Source organism: Pan paniscus, chromosome 2 (genome assembly GCF_029289425.2).
Source record: "Pan paniscus chromosome 2, NHGRI_mPanPan1-v2.0_pri, whole genome shotgun sequence".
Taxonomy (NCBI): domain Eukaryota; kingdom Metazoa; phylum Chordata; class Mammalia; order Primates; family Hominidae; genus Pan; species Pan paniscus.
Genome location: NC_085926.1, coordinates 45,701,288 through 45,715,038, shown reverse-complemented (window position 1 = coordinate 45,715,038; position 13,751 = coordinate 45,701,288). Strand labels below are relative to the sequence as shown.

Below are 13,751 nucleotides of genomic sequence, written 5' to 3'. Positions count from 1 at the left end.
CAAACAAACAAACAAACAAACAAACAAGGCAGACAACAACAGGGTGGACTCCAGCTATAACCGTCAGTGTAGATGAATCTTAGAGCAATGCTGAATTCAAAGGCCAGCTGTATCATGCATATGGAATGATGCCATTTCTAGACACTTCAAAAACAAGCAAAACGAAACAATACAGATATTACATATACATTATATAGATAGATATTATGTATCTAGGGATACATACTATGTACTAAACTAGGAAGAAATGCAAGGCTAGTGGTCATCTCTGGGAAGAGGTAGGGATGGCAGTGGGAAGGAGACCATGGGCTTCCAAGGTGCAAGTTCTGTTCTCCCCAGTCATGATCCAGATGCCCAAAAGCATACAGAGGGAAACAGTAAAGCTTTAGATTGAGGTGGAATATTGAATTCTTACAAGCTAGGTGCCCTTCCCAACACTCCTTCCAAAGAAGGAAACATAGCCAGGAGTTAAGGATAATAGCAGAGTTGTGCCCTGGCTCTGGGGAACTCAACTAGCTGCCTTGGATAGGGTGTTCATGGTATACCTGCTGTGTCTATGTCCCTCCTCTCCCTCCTTCATTCTTCCCTCCCCCTCTTTCTTTCTCGGGCTAATTTGCTACACAGCATTAGATAACCAGAACACCTAGGTCCTAGCATAAGCCCCACCTCCTCCAGGAAGCCACCTGACTCCCTCCAGCAATAGCTCTGCACTTCACCTTTGTATTCTCTCCTTTCTGACTATGGTCAGCAGACTTCTACGACGGCCCCCAAAGATTGCCACCTGGTATTCATGTGCTCGTGTTATCTCCTCCTCTTGAATGAGCTGGACCTAGTGACTTCTAGTGCACAGAATGTGGTAAAAGTGATGGGATAACAATTTCCAGATTAAGTTATAAAAGACACTGTGGGCTGGGTGCGGTGGTTCACGCCTGTAATCCCAGCACTTTGGGAGGCTGAGGCGGGTAGATCACCTGATGTCAGGAGTTCGAGACCAGCCTGGCCAAGATGGTGAAACCCCGTCTCTACTAAAAATAGAAAAATTAGCTGGGCATGGTGGCAGGCGCCTGTAATCCCAGCTACTTGGGAGGCTGAGGCAGGAGAATCGCTTGAACCTGGGAGGCGGAGGTTGCAGTGAGCAGAGATCACGCCATCGCACTCCAGCCTGGGGGACAAGAGCGAGACTTTGTCTCAAAAAAAAAAAAAAAAGACAAGACACTGTGACTTCCTCCTTGTTAGCAGACTCTCTCTTGCTGACTTGATGAAACAAGTTGCCATGTTGAACAGGCCCATGTGGCAAGGAATTGAGGGAGAGTTTCAGCTAACAGCCAGCAAGTGGACCAGTCCAACAGCCCACAAGGAACTGAATCCTGCTGATATGATTTGGCTGTGTCCCCACCCAAATCTCATCTTGAATTCCCATGTGCTGTGGGTGGGACCCAGTGGGAGATAATTGAATCATGGGAGTGGTTTTAGTGGTAGTGAATAAGTCTCATGAGATCTGATGGTTTTATCAGAGGTTTCCACTTTTGAGTCTTCCTCATTCTCTCACTTTTTGCCTGCCACCAACCACGTAAGACGTGACTTGCTCTTCCTTGCCTTCCACCATGATTGTGAGGCTTCCCCAGCCACTTGGAACTGTAAGTCCAGTTAAACCTCTTTCTTTTGTAAATTGCTCAGTCTCATGTATGTCTTTATCAGCAGTGTGAAAACAAACTAATACACCTGCCAACAACGAGAGTGATCTTTAAAGTGGATCCTGCTCCAGCTGAACCTTGACTGGCGCCTGTGGGAGACCCTCAAATGGGGGACAGAGCTAAATCGTGCCCAAATTCCTGACCTACAGGAACTGTGAGATGATAAATACGAATAAATAGGGGTTGCTTTAAGCCAGTAAGTTTTGGAGTAATTTGTTATGCAGTGATAGATGCACTGAGGTCATTCAGAGCTGGAACGTATCATACATCCCCTGCAGTCCCTGGTTGGGAGCACAAGGACACCTCATTAATTCTCAAATTAATGACCAAATTTTGAAATTATTTCACTAAGAAACTGGAAAAATGAATTATGGGAAGACAATATTTTAAATATTTACCCTAATTTATCCTGAGATTATATATATATAAAAAAATATAATTATTATATAATTTATCCTCAAGAGAGATATATATGTTTATATATATATATATATTTATATGTTTTCTGATCCACTGTCAGAAAACAACTGTTATTACAGAGAACCCACATTACTCCAAAAGTGCTCCAAAGTTCAGCTGGTGAGAGAGAGAGAACGAGATTGAGCACATGGGATTAAGAGCGAGCCATTTCCAAGGAATTTCATCTCACTTCCCACATGAGTGAGAGTCCTCCTAATGTTACAGGATCTTTGGGGTGTTGGTTTTCTGGCTGGAAACCTCTGTGGCCAGGGGTGCCTTTGCCCGTGTTTTGTTCAGGCCTGCTGGGCTTGCTCCGCCCACTCAGCCTGGCAGGCTGAGCTCGGCTTACATTAAGGGCCTGGATCCCATGCCTGCCAAGGGCAAGTCAGGTATGGAGCAGCAAGGGGTATGTAAGCATGGGGCCCAGCCACTGCAGTTACACACACCGGCTGCTGCAGTGGGGCAGGCAGCTCCAAGTGCTGGCATGGGTGCAGGCTCTCTGCAAGGCTGCAGCTGGCCAAGGCATGCATGCAAGCAGCTTCCACGGCTGCCAGTGCGGAAGACGGTAGTGCCCAGAAGCTTGGAGATGCTAGGAACTGCAGGACCCCAAAGAGGGAGTCACAGCCCTGACTCAGGGAACTCCCAGGTCTGGGTTCCCTGAAGGGCTGCAAGTCTTCTCTCCTTCGCGCACAATGTGGTGAGCAAGGGGCATTTCAGCCCTGTTTGTTATAGCTCTTTTAGCCTCACCATTTGGCGGGTCCTGAGTTCTTGTCCTGTGGCCAGGAAGAATGAAGTATGTGGACAAGTGGAGGATGAGCAAGATGAAGAGGAGCTTTATCGAGTGATAGAACAGCTCAGAGGAGACCTGCAGGGAGTACCTCCTTTCCGCAGCCAGGGTGTTCCGATAAGTGTTCAGCTCCTAGCAGAGAGGGTAGCTGCTCTCTCCAGGCAGGTCATCCCAAGTGTTCAGCTATCAGCAGAGCGGGTAGCTCTTCTCTGCAGCTGGTTGTCCCATTGTCTCTGCTCTGCTTTGGCTGAGCCCAGGGCCTTTCTGGGCCTCAGGAGGGAGAAACTGAATATGCCAATTGGTCCGTGGGCAGCCATAGGTGGGACCAGAAAAGGCACAAGTTCCCATTCCAGTCAGGTCCACAGAACTGGCAGCCCAGTCCCCAGCTTCCAGGCCGTCCGTGGCCTGAAGGTGGGGCCTCACCAGGGACCCGCCCCTTTCTGCCCAGGAGCCTGTCTGCCTCCTGCAGCCATCCATGGTGCCCAGACTGCTTGACCAAGGGGCACCTGCAGGTCAGCACCGAGACACCCTTAGCCTCCCCGTTTCCCCTCCCCTCCACCAGTGCTTGTTGGTGCCCAAAGTCCAGAGGGGGCCGACGTGGCAGGAGGCTGGCTTTTCAGTGCTGCCCCAAGTGTGCACACACCCTGCTGAGCTGTGACAATGCCCGGCTTCGGCTCCAACCCCACTCTGAGATCTGGCTCCCGAGGGTGCACAGTGCGGATACCCAGGTCCTGTGCCTGGGAAGGTGAGTCTCCCACCTGCTCCATGGACGTGCAGGCAGCTCTGGCCACGCCTCCTCGCAGTCTGGGGTAGGGGTTCGGGTTCCTTGCTGGGCCCATGCTGGCATCTGAGGCAAGAGTGACGTCACCACAAGTTCTTCCTGTGGTCCCAGTGCTCAGGGGTGGCCTAGGGCTCTCCCTTGCCTGGCTCACAGCCCTGCCCATCAGGAGTGCCTCCAGGAGCGGATTGCAGGCCCTGGGCCTGGTCCTAGGGAGCATCAGGCTCAGCGGTCACCCCGCTGTGAGGCAGATCCTGGGGATCCGGCCCTGGGAAATCCTGCACAGAGCCTCCTCCCAAGGCGCAGGAATCCGGCGCCAGTCAGCAGGAAGGGCGCGGTGGCCGTGCCACTGGCTGTGTCCCCAAAGTGAGCACCGCTCCCACTTCCCACTCTAGGCCCCCAAAGGACAGCCCCAGCTCCGCGCCCCAGGCGCGGCCCCCGTGCTCCATGTGCAAGCATGGCACCACCCCAGGCCCAGCTCCGCCTGTGGCCCTTCTCTGCCTGCTCCTCCATGCACAATCACGCTGCTCCCCTGCCGGCAGGCAACTCAACCTGGCCCCATTGCGGCAGCCCCCCGGGAGACAGGCTCCAGGGGTATCCCTGCAGCAGGCTCCGGGGACTGTCCGCCCTCCTGGCAACAGCAAGCAACAGTGGTGGTAACGCGGACCAGGGTCCAGAGCAGTGGTGGCTCCAGGCCTGGAGGCAGGCCCCACTTGGCCACACAGGGGTGGGGGCGGTGCAGTCGGCTGCCGCAGGGACACGGGGCACAGGGAACGTGGGGCACAGGGGTCTCACCATCACCACTGCTGCTCCTGCAGCCACCACTCACACCTCCCTGCTACGGCCGGCACAATGGCAGCAGCCACTCCAGACGGCCCACTGGTGCCATCACTAGGTACCAATGTGTTTCCATCACGATTTCCCTCATGCTGACACCTTCCTGTGGAGGTGTCATTTTCTAATAAGCAATATTTTCCCACATCAGCTGGGATTCATAACATTTTGAAAAACAAATTACAATTTGAAGGTGGGGGACACCTTTTTATGGACATTACACTTTACTAAATATTTCCCTGGGTTTCTCTATAACTAAAAATAAAAACTATAAGGAGATACAAAATTTAAGTGATCATAACTGGAAAGCAAAATTGCAGAAGCTACTGATTTTCTTGCTTACTCTAATTTTTCTATGATGATCATGCATTGCTTTGTGTATTAATTTGTCTTCACACTGCTGTAAAGAACTACCTGAGACTGGGTAACATATAAAGAAAAGAGGTTTGACTCACAGTTCCGCATGGCTGGGGAGGCCTCACAAAACTTCATCATGGCAGAAGCTGAAGGGAAAGCAAAGCACATCTTAACACGGTGGCAGGAAAGTGAGCGAGCAAGGGGGTAAATGCCAAACACTTTTAAACCATCAGACCTCGTGCAAACTCATGAAAACAGCATGGAGGAAACCATCCCCCATGATCCAACCACCTCCCACCAGGTACCTCCCTCAACACGTAGGGATTACAATTTGAGATGAGATTTGGGTGGGTGGGGACACAGAGCCAAACCGTATCATTTTGCATGATTTTTAGCATTCTAAGATCAAAAAGAAAAACATCACTTTCAAAGTACATGAATGATACCAATAATAGAAAAGAATATGACATTTTATTTTCACTTATGGACATACAGTACATGAATTTAGAAATAAAATCGTCGCAGGATTCTGAAATACTGATACCTTAAGATCTAACACACTGATATTAGTCCATTCCCCACAAAGCAGCCACATTAGCAGTTCAGATTTGGTCTTTGTTGTAGCTGTTGACATTAAGTTCTTTAAGTGAAATGCCCAGCAGCATTTAAATAATATTTTACAGCAGACATGAACTAAGTTTCAATATTCCATCTTTGGAACAAATTATGCTTATTTACATGTTAACAGGTGGCTATATTTACTTACCCTATTGTGAGTTTAATGACTGATTTTAAACTACAGAGGGTTTTCCAGCTATTATTTCCTTTAGAGTTTCTAAAAGTAACAACTTATATTAATGTTTTATAAAAGATAATGATGAAAAAAAGGTAATGCTGAAATAAAGGCGCTTTTAGAAATATTTAAGGACAACATAAGGTATTAATATTGGAAAAAAACTGTACATATTTTCAAGCACAACACTGAAATATTGCAGCAGTGTTTAACTGAATTGTTTTAAAATAGTGGTAATTATACTACCTTACATACCGTTCTAATATTTAAATCTCTTAATTACAATTTGAATATACAATCTGACTTACAATTAGAACTATGCACAGTTTCCGAAGCATATTTTTCAGGTTTGTTTTTGCACAAAAATTAACGTTTAAGTTGGTCCTTGATTTGGAGTACTATAACTACCTGGAAGCACTAAGTTTTAGACACATTCATTGATAGTCAACAAAATCCTTGACAGAGTGAAAAACATCAAGAGTACCATGCGAGAAAAAGCAGCTGTTACCCTCCAAGTGCAATAGGAAATCTAGAACAAGACCCTCTCAGAGGCCTGCGTGTCTCAATGAGTGACCCTCAAAGAAACCAAAATGTATAGGAGGAAGTAGCTGACCAGTCATGGGCATCTTCCACATTGGGATAATCTTTAAAACAGAGGCAGTTTTGGACCTCTAGCGTAAGAGATAGACTTTACATTCTTTGATTTTATTTACACTTTTTTAAAAAGATAAAGTATATCTGAATTCTCTCATCACAGCTAAACTGCTGGTGCACTGGCAGTTCAAGCTGATTAAAGTCATGAGGCAGCCCACCAGAGACTTTAAAGAACCCCAGACCTCATCCTCCTCTTTCCTATCATGAAGTCACAGACTGTCTCATCAAACTACTTGATGTCTGTAAGAGACTTACATTTTATAAACACAGTTAGCTTATTACTGAACTTTTAAGAAAAGTCCAAAGATGTGTGGAAAAGTATGCCTGCTAATAGTGACCGCTTCTACAATGACAATAATGAAACTGAGCTACAAAAATAATTTTGCTGTTTTAAATAATGAAAGGAGCTAGGTTTTTAAAATATATTACTTATTCTGCAACAGCTAATTAAATTGACAATCAATAGAATACAATGAACAGATTCAGCTTCCATTCTGCAAGCTGAATTCAGGTTATATTTTATTACAGAATAGCTTCAAATTATAAATCTAACTGTCCCAATAGTAAAGAGACCATCAAGGCAGTAACATCAGATCAATTCTGTCATCATCCTGCATGGAGCACGAGATGTGCTTTTGGATAAAGGCATTAAAAAGACCTTGGGCTGATGTGGAAAGCGGGTCAGTAAAGACTCCAGTTCTGCACAATGGAATCTTCCAAGCCAAGCCGCTTTCCACAAATACAAATTCAGTCTATCTTTTCTTTCTGGACCAGTCTGGGAGCATCAACAAAATCTTTGCCATTGTAAAGAATGATAAAAAATGTTCCAATGCTTGCAACTCCCCAGAAGAGCACATAGGCCAGTGTTTCTGTCCAAGTGTCACCTGTTGATATTAAGAAACAAAAAGCTAAATAAGTCGTTTGTTGATATCAGACCCAGTTTTCAGCTGTTTAGCACATTTTGGCAACATTAAAGTTTACTAGCACATTCACAGGAAAAATATAAGAACCTCTTAATTAAGGTTTAAACCAGTGGTTCTCAAACCCTGGCTAGTACCAGAATCTTCTGCAGGGCTTGATAAAGCATCAACTGTTGGGCCCCAGGAATCTGCATTCTAGCAAGTTCCTAGTACCCAGGTGATGCTGATGCTACCGATCAAGAGGCTACACTTTGAGAACCACTGGACTAAATGATTTCATATTATATTATACAAATAATAATGATCACTTTTAGTATATTTTAATAATACAAATAACTATTAAGTTTAATTCATAGTTCTATAACAGATATGAGCTATTGTCAAAATACCTGCACAAAAAATTTAATAGAATATTCATAAATACCAAACATAAGTTATACATAACTTTTCTGAAGTTATGTATATTTTGTAGAGTATTTTTTGCATATACACAAATATATAAAACAAAAGTCAATAACATTTTCTTTAGAGATGGGGTCTTGCTGTGTTGCCCAGGCTAGAGTGCAGTGGCTATTCACAAGCACCATTCCACTACTGATCAGCATGAAAGTTTTGTCCTGCTGTTTCCAACCTGTACTAGTTCACCATTCCTTAGGCAACCTGGTGATCTCCTGTTCAAAGAGGTCACCATATGATGCTGAACTTAGTGTGGACATCCGATCAGCATAACACACTACAGACCAGAACTCCTGGGCTCAAGTGATCCTCCCACTTCAGCCTCCTGAGTAGCTGGGACTATAGGCACACACCACAGCACCCAGCCAATAACATATTTTAATGACATATTTAACCCAACTCTGCTGATATGCATTTTCCAAAGTCCGAAGTTCATAAAGGTTAGCAGCAGGCCGGTGGGCAAAGATCTACTTTGTTTTACTCCTTGAATAGCTGAACCTAGAGAATAGCTTCTCTCTCTGCAACACTACTGGCCTCATTTGCAGAAGGAGAAATACATACAGGGAATGACGGCCAGTGAGCACACCACGGAAGAAACTAGCATCCAGACTCCTTCCTAACAAGCCCTCAGAGATCATGCTACATTTGTTTTCTATTCTCTTTGAAAACCACAGCAGGAGCTAGAAATCAGATATTACCATAACCAAACATCACAAAGTTCATTATAAGAATAAACTGACATGAGAAGTTACCATCCACAGCATCCAATCTCTTTTTACTCAAAATATACTCAAATTTGCATAATTGCTCATTTTCATGGCTCTGAAGTTTAAAATTCTTCTTGGACAAAAGAAGAAGGGCAGTTCCTTGTTAGCCACTCTGCTGGACACTCCCTAAAGGAATCATCCGTTTCATTCAAGCAGAGTTCTTGGTCTTGACTTTCCTGCCTCTCCAGAGGTTCTTTAAGTAAATGTGGGTATAGTCACAACAACAAAACGAACTAATTTAACAGTAGAGTGGCTCCCCAAAAATGGCATGCGCTGGGCAGTGTTTTCAGGAAAGAAGGCAGAGGATCTAGAGAGGAAATGAAAGCAGGGCTGGCTGCTGAGGAACCGGCACATGCTGCCTCTTCCTTCCTGCCCTAAAACCTGCAGTCATGTCCCAGGCAATACCTGTGCTTCAACCTGTTTTTGTATTGTAAGGTAAGAATGGTTTTTACATTTTTAAATGGTTATAAACACAAAAACAAAGAATGTACAGCCATCCATAAAGACAAAAATATTTACTACCTGGCTCTTTACAGAAAAATTTTGCTAACTATAATAATAATAAGATGGCTCTTTCTTTCCCCCTACTCAACATTTCAGCATTTAGTTAAAACTATGTCACGACTGTCTACAGGGCTGAGCACTGAGGGGAATACAGAGATGAACAGGTAACTGAGCCTCCCTATCAAAAAGGTGACAGAATTAGTGGTGGTGGTGGAGTGAGTCCTTAATTCAGCAAACATTTACTGAGGGCTCACTATATCCTGGACAAAGGAGATAAAACAATGAGTAAGACACAGTCTTTACCTTCAAAAAGTTGCTGATCCAGTGAAAAAAACAAACAAGTATGCAAATCATTACCATCCAAAAAGAAATACACACTGGGTATGTCAGGTACACCAAAGAGGTATACCACCTCTGAAAAATAACTCCCTATGTATTAATGAGGTTAAGAGAGGAAAGTGCTGGGAGAGAGGACCAGGAGTGCTGTGGAAATCCAGATAGAAGGTGAAGACTTCTGTGTGGGAGAGACACTCTGTGAGAGGGGAGCATATGAATGGTGCCCTGAGGATGGTGGAATTCAGACAGGCAGAGAGAGGTTGGCTCAACGAATTCAGGATAGAGGATGAAGGCTGGAAGGTGCCTCTTCTTTCAGAGTGACTAGGATTGCATCTCCAAGGTCCAATACACCAAGTCTCAGACTCAAACCTCCAAAGTACAGGACATTACTCAAAGGAGAATAAAGAATACATTCTTCTCACTTTAATCTTAAATGCTTTATTAACTCAGTAACATAGCAAAATATTAAGAGAAAAAAGAAAACCAGTAAAGACCTTGTCTCCTCAGGTTCTCAGGCAATTTTACTCTCAACCTTTAAAATTTAATGATAAGTAATATCTTAATCCATTAACATTTATTTGAGTTGGTTAAACTATACATCCATAAATGGAATACTTTGCAGCCATTAGCAATTAAGAACATGGGAAAACATACTGCTCAGTGAAAAAAAGCAGATAATGAAAATACATATCTCACTTTTGAAAAAAAATCACAGACACTTATAAAGATTAAAACATCAAAATGTTAAGAGTGGTTAGCTTCTCTCTCAAAGGTATGATGATAAATAATATTTTCTCCTTTTCTGCCTAGGTGTGTTTTCTATAATTACTATGTATTACTTTGGTAATGTGAAAGGAAAATAAAATCTCAGGACTCCAAATTTACTATGCCAAAGGAAAAAGTTAAACTTGGGAACTGAGTCTCACAAAACTACCCTCCTTTTGTTCCTAAGTAGACAGCTGCAAAGATAGTGGGCCACATATCCTTACAGATGGCCACCCTCACAAACTGTCACAAGCAAATTCCTTGTGGGCCCCAAAATCTTTACCCTAAAAGACAGTCCTGTTGAATCTCCCTCACCCTGACAATGTAAATTAACAGTTTATTTTCACAGGTATGGGACAAAGACAAGACTAGAAAATCATCCCTCCGCCCACCCCAAAACAAATGCAGATCTGACTTCTTTATCTACTCTATGTTTACTTTGTCTTACATAAAATGCAGATTTACTGAGCAGGAGATGAATGCATAATTGACTGTTCCTCTACCCCGTCCTTTCACATGTAACATGGATTCAGTGAGTGCTAATCAAAGCCTCACAAGAATGTGACCACTTATCTTACTACCTACCCTCCCCTTTTGTTTCCATTCCTCCTTCCTCTCCTGTACACTCTTTCCCCATTTAATACTGAAGTCCTTAAAACCCTCTTTGGAAAAAGCACAAGATACTGATCCTACTGTATCTTGTGTCTCTTTTCCCTGGGCAGTTCCTCAACCTTGGCAAATTAAGCCTCTAAACTGACTGAGACCTGTCTCAGACACTCATCGGTTTACAGTAATAAGAACAACATGTTTTTAAAATCTGAGGTTAAAAAAAACGACAACCATCAAACTACTAGGTATGTTATTTTTCTTCCTGTCACATCTAATGACAATCTAATGTCACATCCACTTTACCCATTAAATTTAATAGGGAAACATCAAGTGTTCGGTGAACTCAAAAACTTAAGATGTTGTAAAAGAAAGGTCAACATTCTAAGAAACAAATGTGTGGAGCAGACTTACCAGCCATAAGCAAACAGATAATGCACATTGAAAAGGCAACAACCATGATGATAGGCAACTGGAAAAGACAATAGAAAGAGATCATCATTTAAGAATGCTAATCAATGGCAGCAAAATCAGTTGTGCATGCATTGCTTGGGAAAAGAATAAAACTCATCTGTCAGCTAATACACAGCTAATATCTTTTGTCAACAAAACATTATCATTTATGGGTTCAATCACAACTGCCCTAGACTTTAGATGGGGGATGTGGTAAGATCGGAAGAAGCATGCTTTTGCTCCAAGCCAAAGGGTGCTAAATGGAAGGAGGATGCCCAGATGAGGACCTAGAACACTAGGCCTCCCTTCCATTCCAGGGCACTTGACACACTGGAAAGAAAATCCAGAGCGGCTCTTGCAGGGTCTGGTGAACAGAGGAGTCAAAAAGGAGAGAAGCATCAAAAATAAACTTTGCCTTCCATGTAACACGTTTGTCTCTGGCAATTCCCTCAATGTAAGAGAATTGAAGTTTTCCTGAAATGAGAAAGCTTCCACATTCCCTTTGCTTATGTTACTTCACATGAAAAGGATGTGTGAGACAGTCTGAGGAAAAGAAAACAAATGCTCCACCAGTTACTGTACTCCTCAGCCTGACCTCTTTGGAAAACTTAAGTATTTATATTTCATGTAATGAAATATAAAACAACATATAACGTTTTAAATTGAGACTGAAACCATCTATACCTTCAGACACAATGCTTTTAAAAACTTGAAAAATACAAAATGGTTTCTTACAGCCAGGAATTTCCAATCCCTTGGAACACTTAAAGGACTATGAGATTCTAATTCATCCACTGAATAGTTTCCAAGAAATAAGTCTATGGAATCCTAGAACAGAAAGGAAGAAATTCGTAAACTCAGCGTGAGATAACATTAGTGATGAACAATGCAAAGATACAACCGCCTAATGCCAGGAAAGCATCAAATACAAACTTACTTGTCTAAATCCATCGGAAAAGTTGTTCTTATAATATCGTATCATTGAGTTCCAGCCATCCATTATAAGTCCCAAATGAGTTCTCTTTCCAGTTCTGGTTAAAGAGGTTAAGTTTTAAGTTACAGGTTTGTACCCTGAATTCTCACACTGTTTTATGGCCAATAAGCATAAGGTATAGAAATAAGTGAGTGACAGATTTTAAAAACTATCCCTGAAAATATAGATACTTCACAAAAGAAATCACTTGTAGGTCCAAGAAATACCTATTTTCTTTCTAAAATATTACCAAAGGAGGCACAAAGAAACATACTAATTCCAGTTGCAAAGACAAGAAATATGAAGAGAAATACATAGCCCAGGTTAAGTGGTAGGACACAGCAAAGCAAACAGACTAGAAATCTTATTCTGCTCCCAGGGAACCCACACAGCAGAAAAAGAGCCACTGCATGCATAATACATTCAAAATGTTCTCATTAATGTCCTCATTACTCAGTGTGGTCTTTGAAAGCAGCATCAGCATCACCTGGGTGCTTTTTAGAGCACATCTCAAGACTGGTGCTTCAGGTACACGGTAAGGTCTGAGGAGCACTGTGGAGCGGTGGCTCTCAACCCTCCCCAAGCATCAGAATCTCCCAGGGTGGCTAAGAACACACCAGTACCCGGGCCTCACTTCCCAGAAATCCTGACTCCACAGGTCTCAAGTGAGGCCCAGATGCTGGAGTCTTGCTGCTGTTGCTGCTGCTGTCTGAAAGCTGCCCAGGTGATTTTTAAAAGCACCAGGACTGTGAACTACTGATGTGGAATGCTATTTTAAAAGCATGGCTTGCCTGGTAAAGTCAGTCTTCAAGGCACCAGTTCCCGCATATTGCTTGGCACAAGCATTTGCGTTGTCAGCCCAGGCTGTAGAAAAAAGTAAAAACAGCTGATAATTATTAAGATGACAAACAAAGTTCTAAATCCAGAATATTAATTTATTTCAAAATCTGAGCAACTTTGTCTATATTAAAGAAATGACCTACCATTTTTATAAATCTTCTCAAATTCATCTTGTTCTTCAAGCTTTTGTCCCACATGCAAAACTCCTAGTCTCTGGAATAAAAAACCACACCCAGATTTATGTACAATAGATTTTAGCAGACATGGTTTAGGAAGAAAAAGCAGTCCCCAAATTTTATCTCATGGTGCCTGGTTGCTGGATGCAGGCCAGAAATGTCTGTTGTCTATAGGGGGCCCCAGCTCGCAGCAGCCCTCTCCTGCCCAGGGCAGACTGCAAAGCCTCTCCTGAGGGCACCTTTGCCTTGCAGCCCCTGCACTCCCTTGAGGGATAGCAGCAGGACTATACTCAGGGAGAGGGTCAGAAGGGAGAGTGAAAGCTGCTATAGGATTCCAGCCGCTACTTCCTCCCTCCCTCTTACCCCCAGTCTTCCACTGCCTCTACCCCTTGAGACCCCCTCATATGCATCATCCCTCAACTTCTTCACCCCTGAGTCACCCCAGCCTTACCCTCTGTCCCAGGGACCTTTAAGAATCTGATGAGTGCCAGCTAATCTACCTCCCCAAAAGTGCACACACACAGACACAGAATATCCCAGGGTTGCTGGGCCCCCTGAATCCCCTCTATGGACTCCCTTTTGGAGACCACCAACCACAG

General features: G+C 43.6%; 1 protein-coding gene across 3 annotated transcripts in view; it reads right to left on the bottom strand.

The window, feature by feature from the left end:
* Positions 1-5,361: 5,361 nt before the first annotated feature.
* Positions 5,362-13,751, bottom strand: part of SACM1L (SAC1 like phosphatidylinositide phosphatase) — a 55,711-nt gene continuing 47,321 nt past the window's right edge. For all 3 annotated transcript variants that reach the window (XM_003818485.6, XM_034956272.3, XM_024928176.3), the window contains 6 exons: positions 13,120-13,189; positions 12,928-13,000; positions 12,101-12,194; positions 11,899-11,991; positions 11,125-11,182; positions 5,362-7,240 (listed from right to left, as the gene is read on the bottom strand). In XM_003818485.6, the coding sequence (XP_003818533.1) occupies positions 7,104-7,240; positions 11,125-11,182; positions 11,899-11,991; positions 12,101-12,194; positions 12,928-13,000; positions 13,120-13,189 (525 nt within the window). In that variant the 3' untranslated portion in view covers positions 5,362-7,103. The remainder of the gene's footprint in view (positions 7,241-11,124; positions 11,183-11,898; positions 11,992-12,100; positions 12,195-12,927; positions 13,001-13,119; positions 13,190-13,751) is intronic.